The sequence below is a fragment of the Plecotus auritus genome, assembly GCF_963455305.1.
Source record: "Plecotus auritus genome assembly, chromosome: 2".
Classification (NCBI taxonomy): domain Eukaryota; kingdom Metazoa; phylum Chordata; class Mammalia; order Chiroptera; family Vespertilionidae; genus Plecotus; species Plecotus auritus.
In genome coordinates, this window is record NC_137771.1 from 172035162 (window position 1) to 172058294 (window position 23133).

General features: G+C 47.2%; 1 protein-coding gene across 1 annotated transcript in view; it reads right to left on the reverse strand.

Annotated features, from left to right (window-relative positions):
- Positions 1-21959, reverse strand: part of SLC12A8 (solute carrier family 12 member 8) — a gene marked incomplete at its 3' end in the record, with an annotated part of 151665 nt that extends 129706 nt beyond the window's left edge. The window contains exon 1 of the mRNA XM_080656650.1: positions 21885-21959. Within this exon, the coding sequence (XP_080512776.1) occupies positions 21885-21935 (51 nt within the window). The 5' untranslated portion in view covers positions 21936-21959. The remainder of the gene's footprint in view (positions 1-21884) is intronic.
- Positions 21960-23133: the final 1174 nt, after the last annotated feature.

A 23133-nucleotide genomic window follows, 5' to 3' on the forward strand; every position in this document is an offset into this window, starting at 1 on the left:
CCCACAGGTCACTTGCCCACTTCTCTCCTAAATTGTGATCTTTCAGATTTCAATGTCTAATATCCTAGAATTGGCTTAATTGTGAATACATCTGCCTGATCCCTAAATCTCCCATTGTGATTTTCAAAATGTTATTCCTCTTTCATACCAGCCTTTGCATTTCCACTCTGAAGGCTGTTTTGCTTATGTGTTCGTATACCTAAAGTCATATGAAAAGCCCTGGCCAGCATTGTTCAGTGGTTAGAGCTTCGGCCTGGGCACCGGAAGGTCTTGGGTTCAATTCCTGGTCAAGGGCACGTACCTGGGTTGCAGATTCGATCCCCAATCCGGGTCAGGGTATGTGTGGAAGGCAACCAATCAATGTGTCTCTCTCACTCTCTCCCCCTCCCCGCTCCCTTCTATTCTCTCTAGAAATCAATGGAAAAAACATCCTCACTCCTTGGGTGAGGATTTAAAGAAAAAAATGTTGTGTGAAAAGCTTTTCAGGTCCTGGATCTCACTGGACTAAATCAGCCTTAAAGGTGTTTCACAGATGACTAAGGTAGAAGCTGTAGGAGATGCTTTACCCTGAGGAAGAAAGTGCAAATGGTGTGAATTGGGTTTGGTGGCTCAGCTAGGACAGCTTCCTGTGAGATGTGTCGGGAGTGTGCCTACCCTTTCTAACCAAGTGACAGAAGAATATAATTAAGTGTTCCCAGAGCCTGCTCATCAGATGCACAGGAGCCTGAGTTTGACACCAAGATTGCAATCCTGATATTCTTAGAGAGATACTGGTACAAGCCCACAGAGAGAGGGACGGTGTGTTGGGGGGGGGGGGAGGAGGGGAGAGGGAGAGAGAAGAAACAAAAGTATAGAAAAAGGGACGGGGCTGAGACAGAAAACCCTAGATTAAAATGCCAAATAGGTGCCCAGCTGGCGTAGCTCAGTGGGTGAACGTCGACCTATGAACCAGGAGGTCACGGTTAGATTCCCAGTTAGGGCACAAGCCCAGGTTTTAGGCTGGATCCCCAGTGGGACACGTACGTGCAGGAGGCAACAAGTCAATGATTCTCTCTCATCATTGATGTTTCTATCTCTTTCTCCCTCCCCATTCCTCTCTGAAATCAATGCCGAAAATATATATATTTTCATTTTTAAAATATGCCACATAGGTAACACAGAGACACCCAGGGATATCTCCCAGCCTCCCCCCATGGACGCAGTGCCTCCAGACGTCAACATGGAAGCCCCAGCTCGATGCCCATTCGTCTCACCTCTCCCTTCTCCACCATGTCCTCCAGCCTCACCACCTGCGGGATGCCCCCAAGTTGACCTGTTAGGGGAGCACTATCTAACCAACTCAAACCAGCTACCTTGCATAGTGCCCACTTGGGCCATGTGAGGTATGATCCTGACACCAAATCCAATGTGTGGGGCTGCGGTTGGTGTCAGAAGCATACCACAGCAAGCAATTCTCTGGCACCAGTCAGGTGTCCTACAATTCAACTCCATTCTGACTCTCCTCAGCGATAGTGTTAGATCCTGCAGGTTAAGGGCTCAGTCCTACAAGACGGCATCCCCACCTCCTTCCAGCTGTGAGTTGCACGTCCAGTTGTCACCTGGGCTTCTGACCCACAGGCTAATGATCAGAGGAATCCAGGACCCCCTCTTTGGATTCAACTAATTTGTGAGAGGGACTCAGAACTCACAGAAACATTTTATTTACTAGATCGCCAGTTGATTAGAAAAGGATGTAACTCAGGAACCACCAGATGGAAGAGAGGCGCAGGGCAGGGTGTGGGGAAAGGGTGTGGGGCTCCCACACCCCCTGAGCCGCCACTCTCCCCCATCTCCACGTGTTCACCAACCCGGAAGCTCTGCAATCCTCTCCTTTTGAGTTTTTATGGAGGCTTCATTACATACATGTGACTGATTAAAGCATTGGCCATTGGTGATTGGTTCAACCTCCAGCCCTTCACCCTCCCCTGTAAGTTCCAACCCTCTCATGACATGGTTGGTTCCCTAGCAACCAGCCTCCATCCGTAGGTGTTTTCCAAAAGTCGCCACATTAACATCAACCAAGTTGTGGTTGGAAGGGGTTTGTTATAAATATCAAGACGCCTTTGTCACTCTTAACTCTTAGAAAATTCCAAGGGTTTGAGGAGCTCTGTGCCAGGAATGGGGATGAAAGTCTAGCATGCAGTTTTTGTTAAAAATCACAGTGTCACACCTAGCTGGGCCACAGGTCACTCCCGCTCTGCCCTGCCAGCTCTCTCCCGTGCCGGCTAGCTCCTGCTCAGACAGGCTGAGGGCAGAGCCAAGGGCTGCAGCAGAAGCCGACACCCTACGGGACAGAAGATCGGCTATCCCCCACAGGCAGGACTCCCAGCCCAGGCCCTCCTCTGCGGGAGGGTGAGGAGCCCCCTCTCACCTGAGCATGCCCTCCCACAGAACCCACGGGGCTCGCAGACCCTCCCTTTGTATCTCTCCCCAGTAATTTCCGTCCCCCAGGGCAGGAGGGCAGGGGGGCGGGGCAGCGGGGTGACAGTGGGTGATAGCCCGGCCAGTTCTAGGCTGTCTTGGTAAGACCTAGCGGGGAGGTCTGGTCCCTATGTGAAAAACAAGAGTCCCATGGACATTCTATGACATAGACAAGGCAGGATGCAGGAAAAGAGGTGGGAACAGGATGTGTGCTGTGCCTGGCTTGGCGTCTGCTGGCGCGCAGGGGTGGGGATGAAGATGAAGGAGAGCCGGGCGCAAAGAGGCCCCTCAGACTGCACACCACACATGTGCTCAAGCGTCAGGCTCCTCTCTTCCCTGGCAGGGGCAAGCTTGGCAGGCTCCAGGGCACAGGGACTTGGAGCCAGACGGTGATCACACCTCCACGCTGCTCATGCTAGCATGTTCCTTCCCGAGCTCCCAGCGCAAGAAGCCAGGCCCTCGCCTCTGCGCCAAGGGCCTGCTCCCGCACTGGAAACTCCACGGCTGCCTGGGGTGTTCTAGTTCAGAGTCAGAAGTCTTCTTCCTGTGAACAGGGAATCTCTGCACTGAGTAGGGCGTCTAGAAGGGGGAACTGCACCTGGAAGGCGCCCGGCGGAGGAAACCGCTCCTGCAGCCGCAAGCTGGGCTGAGTGAGAGGGCCGCTCTGCCGCGCGCAGTGGGAGCGCACACCGCCACCTCCCGCCGCCCTGCCCGGCCGCAGTGAGCACATCTGGAATGTGAGATGACACCTTCCTCTATTTTGGCAGCTGGAGGGAAAGAAACCAGGGAGGAACCGTGCTTCTGCCCACTCGGGTCAGCAGTGGGTCAAAGCAGGACCCGGCCTGCGGCTGCGCCCCAAGCACACCTGTGGGACCTGCTCTGCGCGGAGCACACGGGAGCCAGCGCTGGGCCTTCTGAAAGCCGCTATGTAATTATTACGGACACGTCCGAGAACACCCGGCTGCGCTGAGCCGGCTCCAGTGGCAGAGTGGGCACCGCAGGCCTTCCCGCAATGAAGAGCGGACACTCAGCGCACCCGAGAGGCTTACACGTGCAGGCGATAAGACAACCGTGAAAGCTTTTGTAAGCATCAAGCACAAGAGATGATTTTCAATGTGAGGGCGGGTGTCTTCAGGGAAGTTGGGAGGAAGAGAAAGAAAAGAGGTCTTATTGGGGATGCATTTCTATTTCCCCGACGACCTGTCCTCAAGTTCGAGGTGAGTCCCTGCTCTACAGTGCGGCCCTGAGAGCCGCCTCTCCAGCTCCTGCCGGTCCCAGCCTCTCTGGGTTGTCCTCGGGGTTCAGCTGAAGTGTCCTAGGGGTTCTAGAACAATGTCCAGGGAGTGTCCTGCACCCCCTGGGGTGGAGACTACACAGCTCTGTGGAGAAGGAGTGGGAACCTACAGGGAGTGTCAAAGTCTGACTCCGCTGGGTTCCAATCTGGGCAGCACCCTGGGTCAATATTGATTTAGTCCTTCCCAGAAACGGGAGCTCTCCGTGCAGTGTGGGTGTCTCCCGCCACAGAACAGGTTCGAAAGCCAGTGCCTACAGACAGTGCCTACAGGTCCTGCAGTGCTGACCGGGGGTGCTCCATGCCTGTTCATCCTAATCCTCGTCCAAGGCCGGGAGCCTCCCGGACAACCTGGTCCCACGCCACACAGCCCTAGGAGTGGTAAGACCCTCAGACGCCCTGAAAACATTGATGCTGTTGGGAAATCCCTGCTTGAGTCCCGCCTCCCCGGACCACACACCACCTCCTTCCTCACTCTGCCCTTCTGAACTCAGAGCTGTGATCTGCACAGCTGATACCATCCCCAAAATGACAAAATCCCGCAGTAGCGATGCCATGGCCACCTGAACAAGAGCTTCCCCACCCCTCCCAGCCTCCTTGGCCAAAGGACAGAGCCTTTCCTGCGGACACGGGCTGCCACCAGGAAGTCCACCTGGGTTTAACACCAGGAGGAGAGACATGGACCCTAACGCCCTCTCCCAACCACAGGCAAACCCACTAACACTCAACTGCAGGAGATTTACTCTTCTAGGTGCTTCAGTGGGTCAGCCTGTATTATAGCTGCTTAAGAATTCTTATGGCCTGGGTGGGAGCGGCCAGTGAGAGGTCAATGGGAGAAAAAGGAGACTCGTGTAATATTTTAAACAATAAAGAATTTAAATTAAAAAAAAAAAAAAACTCTTATTGCCTTTCGGTCAGAACCACCATCTTCCAGTAATTCACCTAAATGACTAACAAAGAGAAAGAGAGCCACCCACTACATGTTTTCTAGGATTTTTAGAAAACATGGAGTTGTTCCTCTAGCCACATACACATGAATCCACAAGAAAGGTGATATTGTGGACATCAAAGAAATGGGCACTGTTCAAAAAGGAATGCCCCACGAATGTTACCATGGCAAAACTGGGAGAGTCTACAGTGTCACCCGTATGCAGTGGGCACTGCTGTGAACAAACAAGTTAAGGGCAAGATTCTTGCCAAGAGAATTAATGTACGTATTGAGCATCTTAAGCACTCTAAGAGCCGTGGTAGCTTCCTGAAACGTGTGAAGGAAAATGATCAGAAAAAGAAGGAAGCCAAAGAGAAAGGCACCTGGGTCCAGCTGCAGCGTCAGCCTGCTCCACCCAGAGCAGCTCACTGTGGGAGGACTGTGGCCCGAGCTGTGGCCCCGTCCCCTGTGAATTCACGGCATGACAAGTGTAAAAACATACAGACCTCTGAACTGGAAAAAAAGGAATGCTTACATACGGAGTGGTTTTGACTTCTGGAATCACATTAATATTTTACGGACTCAAAATAAAACAATCAATCTGTATGCGTCTTTCTGTCTGAAGTGGGTCTCTTACAGGGTCTTATTTTTCATTAAAAAATAAAACAAAATTAAATCAAATTAACAGGATGAGAGAAAAAATTAAAATGGAATGAGAAGAGAAACAAATGAACCGAACTAGTTCAAATGAATAACAAACCCGCACTGCGGTGGGAAAAGAGGTATCAATCAGAAGCGCTCTCGGAGGTAGTACTGTGACAGTGTGCTCTCAGTCTGAAAGCAAAAATACCGACAAACTAATATAAACTCTAGACAGAAATTGTGGTTTTTTTGCAGGGGTGGAAGTTACCAATTCAGAACCTATGATCTGTGAATTACAGGATTGAGCAAATCAGAAAATACAGGATGAACAAAAGTAGGTTTACAGTTGTTCATATGGAAAATAATACAGCAATAGGAATAAACCTCTTTGCATTCTCCCAACTGTAGGCCTACTTTTGCCCCCTCCTTTATACTGAACAGGATTCGAGTTTCTCTCTGGTGGAGAAGGGAGTTACAACTAAGGAAAGAGAAAAGAATAGAAGGATAAATCCTGGGGTGATGAACTGGAATTAGAGATAGTTTGCACTTACAGTTTTTAATACATATTGCAAGATATAGAGCTAAATATGTATGTGTGTATTTATATTCCTTCTCTGTCCACTTGCAGCAAGCACATTAAACTCGCTGCTAGCGGGCCGCATGCCTCGATCCACCAGCCACGAGTTTGACATGCTTGACTTAAAGGGTCTGTCTATAAGACACTCCAGTAGCAATAAGCATACCTAGTACTTTCCTAGCTTCCAAATTACCATGAAAATGATATAAAAGATGTTTTTAAAGTGTGGAGCTATAATTATAACTAGAAAGGAGGAAAAACAGGTGCTACCAGCAGATCAGACATTTGGATAAATTCATGCAAATGGGCTTAGAGGGAAGGCAAAGGAGTGAATACAACTGTACAAGAATAAATTGGGTTCCAGGGCAGCTAAGAGAAGAGCTGTCTCCCAAGGCACCGGAGAAGCTCCCAGTTCAGAGCCAGTGGATCCCAGCGGACACCGGTCAAGGCATCATCACTGGGTGTAACGTTATTTGGAAGGCTTGATCATGCATATACAGCACCTATAGCGTAACAGATGGGGAAGAGGGGGTTGACAAAAGGGCCTGTGTGATTGCCAAGTTCCTACATTTTACACTGAAGTGGTAAAATATTAGCTCTAAATAAACTGTTAAAAGTTTAAAATGTATATTTAATCCCTAGAGCAGCCATTCTTAAAACTTTTTAGCCTCAAGACCCCTTTACAGTCTTTTTTTTTTAAAATAAATCTTTATTGTTCAGATTATTACAGGTGTTCCTCTTTTTTTCCCCCTAGCTCCCCTCCACCTGATTCCCCACCCCACCCCATGCCCTTACCCCCCGCCACTGTCTTCATCCATAGGTGTAAGCTTTTTGTCCAGTCTCTTCCCGCACCCCTCACACCCCCTCCCCCTTGAGAATTGTCAGTCCACTCCCTTTCTATGTCCCTGATTCTATTATATTCACCAGTCCATTCTGTTCTTCAGATTTTTTATTCACTTGATTTTTAGATTCACTTGTTGGTAGGTATGTATTTGATGTCATTTTGTTGTTCATAATTTTTATCTTTACCTTTTTCTTCTTCTTCCTCTTCTTAAAGAATACCCTTCAGCATATCATGTAATCCTGGTTTGGTGGTGATGAACTCCTTTAGCTTTTTCTTGTCTGTGAAGCTCTTTATCTGACCTTCAACTCTGAATGATAGCTTTGCTGGGTAGAGTAATCTTGGTTGTAGGTTCTTGCTGTTCATCACTTTGAATATTTCTTGCCACTCCCTTCTGGCCTGCATAGTTTCTGCCGAGAAATCAGCTGACAGTCGTATGGGTGCTCCCTTGTAGGTAACTAACTGTTTTTCTCTTGCTGCTTTCAAGATTCTCTCTTTGTCTTTTGCCCTTGGCATTTTAATTATGATGTGTCTTGGTGTGGTCCTCTTTGGATTCCTCTTGTATGGGGTTCTGTGTGCTTCCTGAACTTGTAAGTCTATTTCTTTCACCAGGTAGGGAAAGTTTTCTGTCATTATTTCTTCTAATAGGTTTTCAATATTTTGCTCTCTCTCTTCTTCTGGCACCCCAAAAATTCGGATGTTGGTACGCTTAAAGTTGTCCCAGAGGCTCCTTACACTATCTTCATATTTTTGGATTTTTTCTTTTTGTTTTTCTGGTTGGGTGTTTTTTGTTTTCTCATATTTCAGATCTTTGGTTTGATTCTTGGGGTACGTTGATCTACAGTTGAGTTTCTGTATATTCTTTATTTCAGACAGTGTATGCTTAATTTCTGACTGGTCCTTCTCCATTTTTTTGGCATTCTCATTAAGGTCCTTGAAGGTCTCACTAAGCTCCTCAGAGGTCTCAACAAGTTTCTCGGCGGTTTTTAGAAGATTCTTGAGTAACCTTATAAATGTGGTTCTGAACTCTATGTCGTCCATTAGTTTGCTTTCCTCCATTTCTCTCATTCGTGACATGTTTCTTTTTCTCCACATTTTGCTGCTTCCTTATGTTGATGGAGTGGCTTTGTGTGGTAGGTGACCTATAGGGGCCAGTAGCTCAGCCTCCCCAATCACATGAGGTGTACGCCTTTGGTACACCCCTTTGTGGGCTGAGTGCAAAGTCTTGGTGTAGTTAAGCCTTGATTGCTGTTGGTACACTGGGAGGAATTGACCTCCAGGCCAATTGGCTGTGAGGACCCTCTGTGTCTATAATGGAAGAACTGCTGCACTGGAGACACGCTTATGGTGCAGGACTTGTTTCAGTGGGGCTTTGGTGCTCACTGAGTCTGCCTCTTGAATGTGTCACTTATGGATGTGAGGAGTTGAAATCTGGTGTCTCACACTGACCACTAGGTACACTGGCTTCTGGATCTCCAATGGGGTGCAGGTCAGCTACTGTCTGAGGCCACCCAGCAGGAGCTACAGCAAGAACTACAGTTTTCTCCTCTTTGCTTGGGGTTTGGAGGTTTTGGAGCTGTCTGACCCAGGCTGCAAGTTTGCTAGGTTAAGCTGCTATAGGGCAGGCCATTCATATGCTAACGCCGTTGCTTGGAGCTTGGGTGGGTTTGTAGATTGTGCAGGGTGGGGTCTCAGGGGGTGACTAGGCTAGGGCGTGGCAAACAGCGATGGCTGCCAGTAAGCCGGCTCTGCAGCTCTGCGTCTCTGACCGTGTCCCCGCGTCCTGCGCCCCAGCACAATAAACAATTGTTCCTGCTTGCAGCCCTGCAAGCAAGCCTCCCTCACTTTCCGACCCCACGGCAGACAGTACAGCTTCTCCCCATAGGAGTTTGGGTCCCCCGCGTCTCCCTAGAAACGAGTTCGGAGTAATCGGGAGCTTATCTCCCTTCGGGTTGAAAACAGCATCACTCCCAGTCACCCGTCACCAGCCCGATTCGCACGTCTCCATACCTCAGCTTTTCAGCGCTTGTGCACCCCTCAATGCTGTTTGCTCTTTCCTTCTAGTTGTAGAACTTCCACTCAGCCAGCTTTCCCATGGTTCTGGGTGATAGACGTTATGTCTTTTAGTTGTAGTTTTGAAATTGTTGTGCGAGGCAGCAGTTTAGGTGTTTACCTACGCCGCCATCTTGGATCTCCTCTCCCCCCTTTACAGTCTTAAAAATTATTGAGGAACCCAAAGCTTTTGCTTCTGTGTGTTATACTTATCAATATTTACCATTCTAGAAGTTTAAAGGGAATATTTAAAAATATATATTAATCATTTAAGCATAACAATAAGCCCATTATCAATTAAAATAAATGACATATTTCCATGAAAAATAACTACTTCCCAAAACAAAAAATGTTTAGTGAAAACAGAGGCCTTATTATACATTTTGCAAATCTTTTTAATGTCTGGCCTGATGGAAGACAACTGGATTCTCATATCTACTTCTGCATTCAGTCTATTGTAAAATGTTGTTTTTTAAGTACGGGGCGGGGGGGGGGAGGAACTGGCCTCCCACACTTTTATAGTAAGAAAAGGAAAGAGTAATTTACTACCATAAATCCATATGTGAAAAAAATTACTATCACCCAAAAGATAACAGAATCACCAAAAAAAACCAACGTAACATGGGGTATAAGAAACAGCAGCAGCTGCATCAGGACTATAAGAATTAAAGGAAACCTGGTCAGTGTGGCTCAGTGGTTGCGCATCGATCTATGAACTGATTCCCGGGCAGGGCGCATGCCTGGGTTGCGGGCTCCCTCCCAAATGTGGGGCGTGCAGGAGGCAGCCAATCAGTGATTCTCTCTCATCATTGTTGTTTCTTTCTCTCTCTCCCTCTCCCTTCCTCTCTGAAATCAAAAAAATATTTTTTAATTTAAAAAAAGAATTAAAGAAAACTTGAAAGACATTAAGACCCTGTTGCTCAGTAGCAGCAAAGCTTTAATGATGTAAAATTATGTTTTCTTCTTCATGAGTCCAATGATGTCACCTGGTTATTCATTTACACACACACACACTACTTATAGATTTAAAATTTTATAACCAACTATAACCAATGTGGAAATGTTCATTATAATTCAGAAAAATATGTAAATTTCATAAACCTTGACAGTGTAAAAATAATAATCCAACTAACAGAAAATTAGAAATGAAGTGAGGAAAATGGAAGAAAGAGTAAATATGCCAAAAGCCCTCTTTCTTCATATCAGGAAGCAATAAATAAACTGATAATAAGTTGGTGATTTGGTCAAGAAATTGAAGTATAAATATATTATTTAAAGTTATAACGATAACCACAAAGGAAAACAAACACCGAAACCATTCGCAGTGACTGTCTCTGGGGAATGGAGGTAAAGAGAGAGGAAGAAAGCTTTTCACTTTATGTCATTCTCTAGTGTTTGAATTTTTTTCTTGACTGCATGCACGTGGCACTGTTTTTTTTAATCCTCACCCAGGGAGTGAGGATGTTTTTGTTGTTGTTGTTAATTCTCACCCAAGGATTTTTTCCCATTAATTTTTTTTTTAATATATTTTATTGATATTCTACAGAGAGGAAGGGAGAGGGACAGAGAGTCAGAAACATCGATGAGAGAGAAACATCGATCAGCTGCCTCCTGCACACCTCCCACTGGGGATGTGCCCGCAACCAAGATACATGCCCTTGACCGGAATCGAACCCGGGACCTTTCAGTCCGCAGGCCGACGCTCTATCCACTGAGCCAAACTGGTTTTGGCCCCATTAATTTTTAGAGAGAGTGGAAGAGAGGGGTGAGAGAGAGAGAGAAACACCAATGTGAGAGAGACACACTGATTGGTTGCCTCTCGCAAACACCCGGAATGGGGCAGGGATCAGACCTGCAACCAAGGTAGGAGCCCTTGACCAGGAATCAAATCTGTGACCCTCTGGTGTGCAGGTCAATGCTCTAACCACTGAACACACAGGCCAGGACACATGGTAGTTCTATAATTAAAATACTAACTTATTTTTATTTTAAGAAAAATTTTAAATCATCACATTATTAGAAACATTTTTAAAACAGGATGCTGACCTAGAGTTAATAATCTTGTTCATAACTCAACTTCATTAGAGCAGTGGCTGAATTCACCAAAAGGTGTCTGTGACTTAAATCACATTTAAACGCATTAGATAAACAAGAAACTTAAAGGTAGCAAAGACTTTTATAAAGTTAACTAAAGGCCCAGTGCACAAAATTCGTGCATGGGGGGGTCCCTCACCCCAGCCTGCACCCTCTCGGATCGGGCCTAAACGGGCGGTCAGACATCCCTCTCACAATCCAAGACTGCTGGCTCCTAACCGCTCGCCTGCCTCTGCCTGATTGCCCCTAACCGCTTCTGCAGGCCAGCCTGATCACCTCCTAACCACTCCCCTGCCAGCCTGATCGATGCCTAACTGCTTCCCAGCCAGCCCAATTGCCCCTAACTGCCCTCCCCTGCCTGCCTGGTCACCCCTAACTGCCCTCCTCTGCCAGTCTGGTCACCCCTAACTGTCCTCCCCTGCAGGCCTGGTCACCCCCAACTGCCCTCCTCTGCTGGCCCGGTCACCCCTAACTGCCCTCCCCTGCAGGCCTGGGTTCCCCCCCCCCAACTGTCCTCCTCTGCAGGCCTGGTCCCCCCCAACTGCCCTCCCTTGCTGGCCTGGTCTCCCCCAACTGCCCTCCTCTGCTGGCCCAGTCACCCCTAACTGCCCTCCTGTGCAGGCCTGGTCCCCCCCAACTGCCTTCCCCTGCTGGCCTGGGTCCCCCTCAACTGTCCTGCACTGCAGGCCTGGTCCCCCCACCCCCCAACTGCCATCCCTTGCTGGCCTGGTCTTCCCCAGCTGCCCTCCTCTGCCAGTCTGGTCACCCCCAACTGTCCTCCCCTGCAGGCCTGGTTACCCCTAACTGCCCACAACCGCCCTCCCCTGCAGGCCTGGTCCCCCCCACAACTGCCTTCCCCTGAAGGCCTGGGTCTCCCCCAACTGCCCTCCCTTGCTGGCCTGGTCTCCCCCAACTGCCCTCCTCTGCTGGCCTGGTCACCCCTAACTGCCCACAACTGCCCTCCCCTGCTGGCCATCTTGTGGCAGCCATCTTGTGTCTTGGAGTGACGGTCAATTTGCATATTACTCTTTTATTAGATAGGGTGTCTCTCCTTAACATTTGAGTCTTTTTTTAATTAGAATTTGTTTTGACTTTGTGTTGTTCTTTACTGATAATTGCCTAAAATAAAAGGAAAAGTTACTCAAAATGAGTAATGGCTTTCTGTTTTAAGTAAAATTCATGTTAGAGCGAATTTATCATCTGGATCAGGCATGATATTTTTAGCGCAGGGAGGGCGGCGAGGCTGCCGCCTCGGTGCATCAGGGAGCACCTGAGTTCCGTAAGTGCTGGCAGGAAGTGTGAGTGTGACTTACAAGCTCTTTGCACATCAGGGAAACAACACTGCAGAATTTTTTACACAGACCAGTGGATTTTACTCCACTTCTTCTCTTTTTTCACGCCTGTTCCTGTGAAGAAGCTAACACTCAAACACCAAAACACAAACAATGGAAGTGTCAATAGGACCCTCCTCCTGAGACTGGTGACTGCCAAGCAGGACCCTATTAGAAATGCATCAAAGCCTGACGAGGTGCTGCCTCTAAAGACTTTCCAGGCTGTTACTCTAAAGCACACCACAGTTTTTTGATTCCGGTTTTGAAACTCAGAAGGAAAAAGAACATTTTTAAGAATCAGATTATATTATACTTGGTAATGACTTAAGAGCAAAAAGAGCCACTGAATTGAATTATACTCAGGAATGTGTGCTTCTTAAAAACTGATTCCAATTATTTAACATTGTTCTGTGAATACTGAACTATCTAGTATTTAAATTGTGACCCATGCCCTGGCCAGGTAGCTCAATTGGTGAGAGCGTTATCCAATATGCCAAGGTTGTGGGTTTGATCCCTGGTCAGGGCCCATATCAAAATCAGTCGATGAATGCATAAATAAGTGGAACAACAAACCAATCTTTCTCTCTCTCTCTCTCTCCCTCTCTCTCTCTCTCTCAAATTAATAAATAAGAAAAAGGTGGGGGGAGATGGAGGAGATAAATGGTGATGGAAGGAGACGTGACTTGGCGTGGTGAACACACAGTACAGTGTACAGATGATGTGTTGTGGAATTGTGCACCTGAAACCTGTATAATTTTGTTAAGCAGTATCACCCTAATAAATTCAATAATAAATAAATAAATAAATAAATAAATAAATAAATAAATATTAAAATTTTACCCTGAAGAGATATATTTGCGTCAAAGAAAGTATAAAATGAATGAAAAAATAAGCTAAAACTCAGTTGTCCACCCCTATAGAAAGTCAGGGTGTTCAATCAGGCCCGACCAAAGCACCCCCTAGTGGCACCTCACTCAAATTATAAGAATAGTACTTCAGAGTCATTATGATTCTCCTTGCAAACAAATCCCAACTATTGAATGATGGCAAGGACTGTATTTTTTCTACATCTGGTCATGGATGAAATGTACCCTATGGCTGTAAGAAGTTTTAAAGTCACCTAATCCATTCATTTACAGCTACTTTAAATGTATTGATCATTCTTATTTTATTTTTTAGATCTTATGATGGTATAACACATCAAAAAATCTTGCTGGCTAAGGAGATTGACCCTCTCAGAGTTAACCAATTCTTAGAGATAGTAAAGGACTAACCAAGAGCATGCCTGTTACATACAAACTAACCAATTCCAAATCTATACCCCAAACCACCCCCTTTTATGTAACTCTCACACACCAAGGCAATATTTACCCTGCCCGAAATCATCTCAGGGCCATACACTAGGCAAATAGAAACCACCCCTTTAGCCCAACGCCTGCCAGAACTATTCAGACTAGCCGATCCTAATGCCCTGCCTTTCCCGGTACAGGCTCCAGCCCAGGCTCTCCCCTCACCCCCGCTTCTGCCCCCACACCAGACCTGATGCTTCCCCACTGGCCCTGTGTGGCAAGGCATTCCCCCTTCTCTCGGGAAATGTAAGCAGGAAATTCTCTCAATGGCATTGACCTCTCCACCCACCACTCAGTCACCTCCATAAATGAAAATGCTGTGGGCACAAGTGAGACTGGGTCCCACCTAACTCATTTCAGTGAAGAATCCCTTTCATTCCGGCTCTAGGACACCTTCAACCAGAAAAAGGTCTCCATTCCACTTTTTACGAATATGCAGCCTTTTCGGCCCAGTCATCATTTTTGGGGCTGCCCTCCCAGGCAAGGTCACAAACAGGGCTGCAAAATGGAAAAGGGGAAAGAGAGAGGATGACAGTGCCCACAGGAAAGCCTCAGACTCAACTGAATCCTGAGAACAATTTCTGTCCTCTCTTCTCCCCCGGGTTCCGGGGCAGGGTCTTTTCTCCGGCCACCTCCTAAAGTTACCATTGGTGGTTTTTACAGTGAATCGAAGAGCTTGAGCTGTGAGACCCTGCACTTGCATCGGGTCCCTTCTGAGGATTATACCTAATATTGTATTTGTAATTTGTAACGTTTTTACTAAGGACAATCCCTAAAAATTGTATAAGCTTCATGTACTACCAAAAAAATGGGATGGGGAGAGGGGTCATGGCTCCCAAACCCCAGATGTGAGCCCTTCTCTTCCTCCCAACCATCCTGGGCCCCAGTTTCTTTATCTGTAAAAGGAGGGGCTAACAAGACAGTCTTAGGTTCCCTTTTCTTTTCTCCTCAGGTGCATTCACTTCTCTACACACTAATGAAGCAATATGCTATTTCCTCACATGTGGCTGCTAAGGCTCACTTTGCATACCGGTTTTTTAAAGACACTAAAACAGTCCCGAAAAATGCATAGCAAAAACAAGTCAATTTTTAGCTATACACTGGCTAGTAAGGATGCAGAAAATAAGAGCAAAACTTTTACAATGAAGCCTGACACCAATGCTCAAATTTACATTATGACCTAAAGATTGGATGCATTAAGATCAACCCAGAGCTGTATTATGGGGTCATGGGTCATAGGCTTGGTTTCAGTCATGGGCTCTGTCACTGTTTACATATGTCTTTGGGCAACTCATTCAACATCTCTGGGTTTGTTTCTTGACATGCTGAGCAAGGGGACAGGGCCAGAGGAGTTGTAAGGACCCCTCTGTCTCTAAACAAGTTCACTCCTCTCTACCTCTCTTGCCCATGCCACTCTCCTATTCACCAGTGCCCCACAACTTGACCAGACTGTCTCTTACTCTCACCACACCAAGGGAACCTAGGTAAGCCATTGAATTAAGGAGGAGACAACAGGGAAAGGGGAAAGGAGGAGAAGACAGAAGGGAAAGGGAAGGCAGGAAGTCAGGCAATACTGGGGACAGGGTCAGAGATGGTCACACCCCGGAAGCCAATCTGGACACACCTTCTCCCACACGTGGCCCAGATGCCATGCGTCTGATGGAGAGCCCACACCCTGGGTCTGCGTCCAGCTTTTTTCCAGGGTGATTAGCTCAGCCCAGACAGACATTAGCCTACAGCAGTGGTCGGCAAACTCATTAGTCAACAGAGCCAAATATCAACAGTACAACGATTGAAATTTCTTTTGAGAGCCAAGTTTTTAAAACTTCAACTTCTTCTAACGCCACTTCTTCAAATAGACTCGCTCAGGCCGTGGTATTTTGTGGAAGAGCCACACTCAAGGGGCCAAAGAGCCGCATGTGGCTGCGAGCCACAGTTTGCCGACCACTGGCCTAAAGGCTTCGGAGGACCGACTTCTGCTAGAGCTCACCTCCGGAGGAAAGCTGGATGAAGAAGGAAGACTACAACAAGTCACTCATACTAATTAATCTGCAGTTTTTGGTGACTTGTTCTCATGCCATAATATGACACAGTTTCTCTGAAGCTCATCCAAGCCAAAAGAAGGAAAACCCTCAGGTTAGTTGGAGGTAATCCTTATTCCATAGCAATTAAGAGATTTCAATTTTAATATCTCCAGCAGTAGCTAGAGATCCTGGCAAAAATAGGCACTCAAAAAATAAGCTGAGCTGAATTTTCTCACTATTACTAAAGCTCAAAGCATTTGATCCTGCTGGACTTCAGGTGTCACACAGTATGTCTACTTGCCATCTCTCTGTCTCAGGTGACCTGCTTTCTCCTGCCAGCTTAATCTTCCTGACACGCCATGCCCATCACAGTCCTCTCTGTCCAGTGATTGGCAGAGACAAGCACAGAATCTCAAGTCATTAGCCTTTTATTCACCTCCCTCAGGTGCCAGCTGCTGCTTAGCTTCCCAGCCCCAAGTTCACAAATAGCCTACTCTATTGGGTTTCATTGTAATATCTGCTTCATCCAGTTACTGAACATGCATTGTATTTAGTGCTTGCCATGTGACAGGCATGGGGCCAGATTCCCCTGCTATGGCATAAACACCCTGACAATCAGGTACACGCATCCCATCTCACAGTTGTGAACACAGACTGGGAGCCCTTGAGTAACTTGCCCAAGGCCCAATACATCTAGTGGCACAGTCAGAATCTTGAAGCCAGGTTTCCAGGTTCAAGTCCACCGCCAAACCACACCACACATCAGTGACATGCCTGAGGACAGAGGCTCCTGGAGCAAGATTCATACCTGCCACAAGTCCAGTAGGTACACACACACACACACACAGACACACACACACACACACTCACACACATTCCTAAACTACTCTAGACCCGTGGTCGGCAAACTGCGGCTCGCGAGCCACATGCGGCTCTTTGGCCCCTTGAGTGTGGCTCTTCCACAAAATACCACAGCCTGGGCAAGTCTATTTTGAAGAAGTGGCATTAGAAGAAGTTCAAGTTTAAAAAATTTGGCTCTCAAAAGAAATTTCAATCATTGTACTGTTGATATTTGGCTCTGTTGACTAATGAGTTTGCCGACCACTGCTCTAGACCCATCTAGGCCTAGAAAGTATTCCATCCTCCTCAGTGGACTGCCCATCCAGCAGGCTGACCTAGACAATGTCCCACATCTGGGTTTTGGCCACTGGAATCTTTCTGGATTTGGGGCTCCTACCGTAGGTCTTCTGCTTGACCTTGCTGCGCTGAGTCACGCATTTATTTACTAAATGAATCTTCTGATCATTTATATCACTACATCATGGACCAAATAATACTCCCTACCTTAGTTTTATGATTAGCCAACATTTACTGAATGTTTACTGTTAAATAAGCTCTATACTAAATATTTACATAAATTATCTCTTTTAATCTTCGTAATTCTCTAGAGTAGGTTCTATTACTATAGTCCTTTTATAGGCAAGGAGGCTTAGGGAGTAACTAGCCCATGGTCACAAAGGGTTAGAGCTATACCTGAACTCAGGAAGCACATGTACCCTTGGTCATCATACCATGAACCCTCAGACCTACAGCCTTTTCCCAGCTAGTCCACGTATTACTGACCAACACACACACAGCTACCCCTGAGATTATCCATTCATTCACCTCTCCACCTAACTCATAAGTGTTCTCTCTATGGACAAATTTCCTGAGAGCTACTTTCCTGTGACCAAGAAAAGAGCAGATCTGAACTGATGGGGTTGGCATGACACTCACCAGCTCTCTTCCCACTGGGCACCACCTTCTTAATCCCGTGTTCTTCAGGCCCCAAAGCTCTTACCAGAATTACTGACTCCCAAGACTGGAGTAAAACTAGAAAAAGGTTCATGGGAAACTCCTGGAGGACCAACCACTCCCAGAGTTCAGCTTCAAACATGTCAGCCACCCAACCTGCCATGGCTTCCACCCACGGGCCTTGGCTTTTCCATCCGGGTGGCTTTGCTCATACCTTTGGGGCAATAGGCATACAGCAGAAAAGATTAAAGCTCAGACCTGCCGAGAATTGAAAATGGCAGCAGAGTAAGTGGATGCTGCACAGACATGCTCCCGGGAACAAACTGGAATTACAACTAAAATACAGAAAAATTTCCTGAATAATCAACGGAAAACTCGCAGGAGAGAACCCTGACACCCAAGGACCGAAAGTGGAGACCACATAGAGACTGGTAGGAGGGGGAGAGGCGCAAAAGGGCTGGGCCAGGCACTCACAGACAGCAACTAAGTCCTGGAGCAAGCATGTCAAACTCACGGCCTGTGGGCCGCATGCAGCCCACAACGAATATTTTTGCGGCCCAGCCAATATAACGGTGTGTAAGAAATGTTTTAATAAAAATTTCATAACTTAATTTTTACAACATCCTGTTATACATAATTATCAATAACCAACTACAATGTTTACTAATGACTGATTACTATAATTGTGTTGCATTCATTTCCCTTATGGGCCTTACGCACAGGCTCACCATTTCTCTCCACTAATACCAGCAGCGAATATTTTAGCAGCTGATTACCACTTCATTAGTCTTGGACTGACTTGTTTGGTGTGCGCAACAGGAAATATTTTGCTTTTGGAGAACAAGAAAGATAGCTTTATTTGCATTATGCTTATTAATTTGTGCAGTTATTCAGTGTCTGGTAAGTTAATGTTCAAGAAAAAATATTAATTTCAGCCAAAACCGGTTTGGCTCAGTGGATAGAGTGTCAGCCTGCAGACTGAAAGGTCCCAGGTTCGATTCCGGTCAAGGGCATGTAACTTGGTTGCGGGCACATCCCCAGTAGGAGGTGTGCAAGAGGCAGCTGATCGATGTTTCTCTCTCATCGATGTTTCTGACTATCCCTCTTCCTTCCTCTCTGTAAAAAATCAATAAAATATATATTAAAAAAAAAAAAAAAAGACAGAAGGAACCTGGGTCTTTAAAAAAATATATATTAATTTCATTAAAATGTTCTATTATTTTATGTTAACAATTACTCAATTATTTCAGTCCTTTATATTCAGCATGTCTCTATAAAATAAAAACCACCTAAGTTTCTATGAATATTAAGCTTTTGGTTTTTTTGTGGCTCACATAAACTTAAACCTTGTTTATTTGGTCCCTGTTAGCCTTTGAGTTTGACATGCTTGTCCTGGAGCGATATCTCAGCTGTGTGTGGGAGGTGGGAAGGGAGGGTGCCACTGAGAATTCTAGGATCTAATCCAGCTGTGGGCAAACTACGGCCCGCGGGCCGGATCCGGCCCGTTCAGCTGTTCTATCCGGCCCATGGAGCCGAAAGAGCAGAGGGTTCTCTTGCTCTCCCCTCCGATCCTTTACTTTGAATTTATATTAGTTCACACAAACACTCCATCCATGCTTTTGTTCCAGCCCTCCGGTCCAGTTTAAGAACCCATTGTGGCCCTCGAGTAAAAAAGTTTGCCCACCCCTGATCTAATCCCTAAGCTGGGCCCCCCAGCAGACACACCAAAACTGAGGAGGGTACCCACATAACATATGGCTGTGAAAAGCAGCAGGGTAGCTGTCTGCCAGGGAGTAACAGCTGAAAATTCAGGCACCCTCTTAAAGAGCCAACACACAAAATTCCTTATGGAGCCACCCACCTTGGGCTCAGGCAGAGGGAGGGTGAAGTGGACTGGAGCTGTGAGAGCAGAAGTCAAGACAGGGGACTTGGGGGATAGAGCTCAGAAGGCAGACACCCCAAGTTTCCTGGGATGAGTCATTCCCTCACACAGCGGAGAACATCTCTACCACACAGACATTTGCTTTGCCTGGGGGAAGACAGTTGACGCACCCTATTAGAAAACACCTTGCCCTGAGGCCACTTAAGAGATTAAAAATAACCATTAGCCTCCAGGCAGAAGCAACTGCCCCACCCTGTTGAAAAAAACTCTCGCCACACCTGAGAATGATTGCCTGGGGGGAGTACAAGTCAGAATCCTATCAGTCTGTAGGCAGAGGTAGTATCTGGAGGCTTTGAGTTTTTACCTGATCTAATTAGTCAGAAACAGCCTTTAACTCTGTCCTACCTAGAGATTGAGAGGGATAGAGGATCTACTTAATACACAGTCACAAACCCAAACAGAAAACCATAATGAGGAGACAAAGAAACAACCCCCAAATGAAAGAACTAGTGCATCTCCAGAAGAAGAGCTAAATGAAGCAGAGATAAGAAATTTATCTGAATCAGAGTTCCGAGTAATGATGTTAAAAATGCTCAACAGTATGAGAAAAGATATAGTGACTATGAAAAAAGAATAGTCTGAGATAAAAAATGACATAACACAAATAAAGAACACATTGTAAGGAATACACAGCAGATTAGGGGAAGCTGAGGATTGAATCACTGAATTAGAAGACAGAGTTGAAAATTTCACTCAATCAGAGAACCAAAAAGAAAAAACAATTAAAAAACAGGAGGACAGCTTAAGGAAGCTGTGGGACATTGTGAAATGTAACGATATTAGAATAGCAGGTGTGCCAGAAGAGGCAGAAAGGGAGAAAGGCATAGAGATGGTGCTTGAAGAAATAATGGTAGAAAACTTCCCTAACCTGGTAAAGGAAAAAGTCACACACATTCAGCAGGCACAGAGAACCCCAAGCAAGAAGAAAATGCTGGGGACTCGGGCTTGGTCAGACAGTGCAGGGCCTAGGCTAAGGAGTTTGAACCGTGGGTGGTGAACCAGGGAGTCACTAAAGGCTTTAAACAGGGGAGAGAGCATTACAGCTGAGCCTTAACAGATCCCAATCTCAGGGATGAACCAAGAATGTCTTGTTTCCGTTTATGGAATCCCTAGGGATAAGGGCCTCACATTTTCCATCCAAGTATCTTTTTCATACTTAACACAGAACCCATGCACAGTCTTACACACCCAAAGAAGATGCATGGGAAGTACGGTGGGAGACTGGGAAAGCTAAATGAAATGTAAGACCTCTGACAAATCAAGGTCTCTCTAAGGCGCCCCGCTAAGAATGAGGCCACGGGCCTTTTCACCCTGGAGTGAACAGCTCTGGACAAGAGTTCTGAAATATCTCTAAGGAAGCCATTCCGGGTCTCCAGTCACCCATTTCTAAGCAGTGAGTTCTTCCAGGGCGGGGTGTGAGCAGCAGGGTTACTGCCCTGAGAAGGGGAGACTCATCACCTGCCCACCATCATGCTGCATTCCTCACATGTGCTCATGTGCATGAGGAGCGGGTACCCAGCCAGTCTGGATTCTCCCACCAACCTTGAGCCCCATTTGCCTCACCAGCCTCTGCCCCTGGGCTCAGGACCCCCCAATCTAGACCCTGCTCTTATTATTGTGTGAGGCCTTGAATTGATTCTCTCCCCTCGTGCGGGGGGCTCATTCCCCATTAAAATCCCAGAAGCCCTCCTGCCCTGCTCTACAAAGCATGAGAGAAACCCAAGGGACAGTGAAAACATTTAGGCTGAGTGATCAGTCACCAGAAAAGACGGAAAAGACGCTGGAAACAAGTAGTTTCCCGGTAAACACTTAAGTAGGTTTTCTTATTTTTTAAGGGATTAACTACTTCCGGGGAGAGCCGCTTCAATTCCATAGCCACATTGAACCTTTACTATAACTAGTGATCAACAGGAAGAGGATAAAGAAAAAAATACCCTACAGACATCAGGGAATCCAGAAATCCATTTGGCTTCAGCATATATGTTTTTCCGAAATAAATTTTCCTTCTTACACTGGTTTGATTCAATATGAAAAGGAGTTCATATTATCTGAGTCCTCACTCTGTTCATAAATAGTCTCCATGGCAGGGAATGTGAGAGTCCAGGATTCAAAATAATAGCAAAGAAGATTTTCTGCATACGGATGGTTAAGAGTTGGCTATAGCCGAAACCGGTTTGGCTCAGTGGATAGAGCGTCGGCCTGCGGACTGCAGGGTCCCAGGTTCGATTCCGGTCAAGGGCATGTACCTGGGTTGCGGGCACATCCCCGGTGGGGGGCGTGCAGGAGGCAGCTGATCGATGTCTCTCTCTCATCGATGTTTCTAACTTTCTGTCCCTCTCTCTTCCTCTCTGTAAAAAATCAATAAAATATATATAAAAAAAAAAAAAAAGAGTTGGCTATAATATGTTCTCAGTTAAGCTGGAACACCAAAATAAACTTCTGAGATAATTACTTCTAAAATAGTGCACTGCAATGTTTCCATTCAGCTTCCTGTCTGGTGATCCTTTGCTCACAGGCCTCAGGGGTTCCCTGACAGGCCCCCACACCACCCAGGCCTACCTGCTGGGCTGCCTCGTGGAAGAGTTCCTGCACGTGAGACATCTGGGCCATTCTCGTGGGAACGGGGGTCCTGGTGGTCTGGGTGGGGAGGCCCTCTGGAAGGTAAACACCATCCTCAGTCAGGCTGGCTCCTCCTTCCCTCTCTCCTGACCGCCCACCCTTCCTCTGCCCCAGATTGCCCTCGAATGCTGAAGCAGCCACAGAGTTCTACCTTGTCTAGAAACTCTCACCCCTCCCTCTTCAGGACCCACCTAGATCCGGCTCATCCTCCGAGGTCCCCTGTGTTCACATTGTGCTGCACTAAAGCCCCAGCTGCCCCAGCTCCCTCTTCCCTGGGCTCCTTCACTGGGATGGGGAGTGGGGGAGCCAGCCGCCCAGCCCTTGAGGACACAGTTTCACACTCCTCTCCCACCCTCTGAACCCCTGTGTCCAGGGCGAGGGCACCTTCACTCACTAGACCTGGTTCCAGGTGGTGAGTGAATATAAGACCAGACCATGAGCAGAGTGGGAGAGGGATGGTTAGGAGGCTGTCCTGGGGGTCCCTCTGGAGCAGGGCCAGAAAGGGGTGTGGAGTGGGGAGGCGGGTAAGAAAAGGCTGACTGAGCATCATTACCAGGCTGGGTTCTCATCAGGGAAGCAGAGCCTTCCTTGGTCCCTGGACCAGCTATCCTTGGGGCAAGGACCCCGTGTGGGCTCTGAGTTTCCCTCTCTCAGGCAGAGGGCTGGACTGAGACAGGGGTCCTAACCCCTTGGAAGCAGGAGGAAAAGGGAAATTGAGAGAAGGGATCTGGGGTAGAGGTCATGGTCATGTGAGAAGAACATGGCCCATGACAGTGACCAGCGAAGGCAAGGAAGGGAGGACGCTCACTGAGGAATATTCAAAGCAAGAGTTGGAGGTTGGGGGCCACTGTGTGCTCAGAGAAGAAGCTGGGAAGAATGAAGGATTTGGTGGGCTGCGGAGGGACCCCAGAAAGTTCCCCTGCCCAGCTCCGCCCAGCTGCCCACGGGGAGATGGAGCGCTGGTCCTCGCACAGCCCCTCTGCTCGGGCCCTTGGCCCACCTGAAAGGACCCCAAGATTTACTGAGACCTGCTCAGGAGCCAGAGCCCAACCGCTTCGCATCTCGGTCAGTGCATCCCCACTTACACGAACCTGGTACAGCGCAGAACGCAGCCCCCGCCAAGCTCTAGGGAGCTCTGGGCTGGTGCGTGTCCGAGGGCCCGTGTGCGGACGCGCTGCCAGTGCACGCG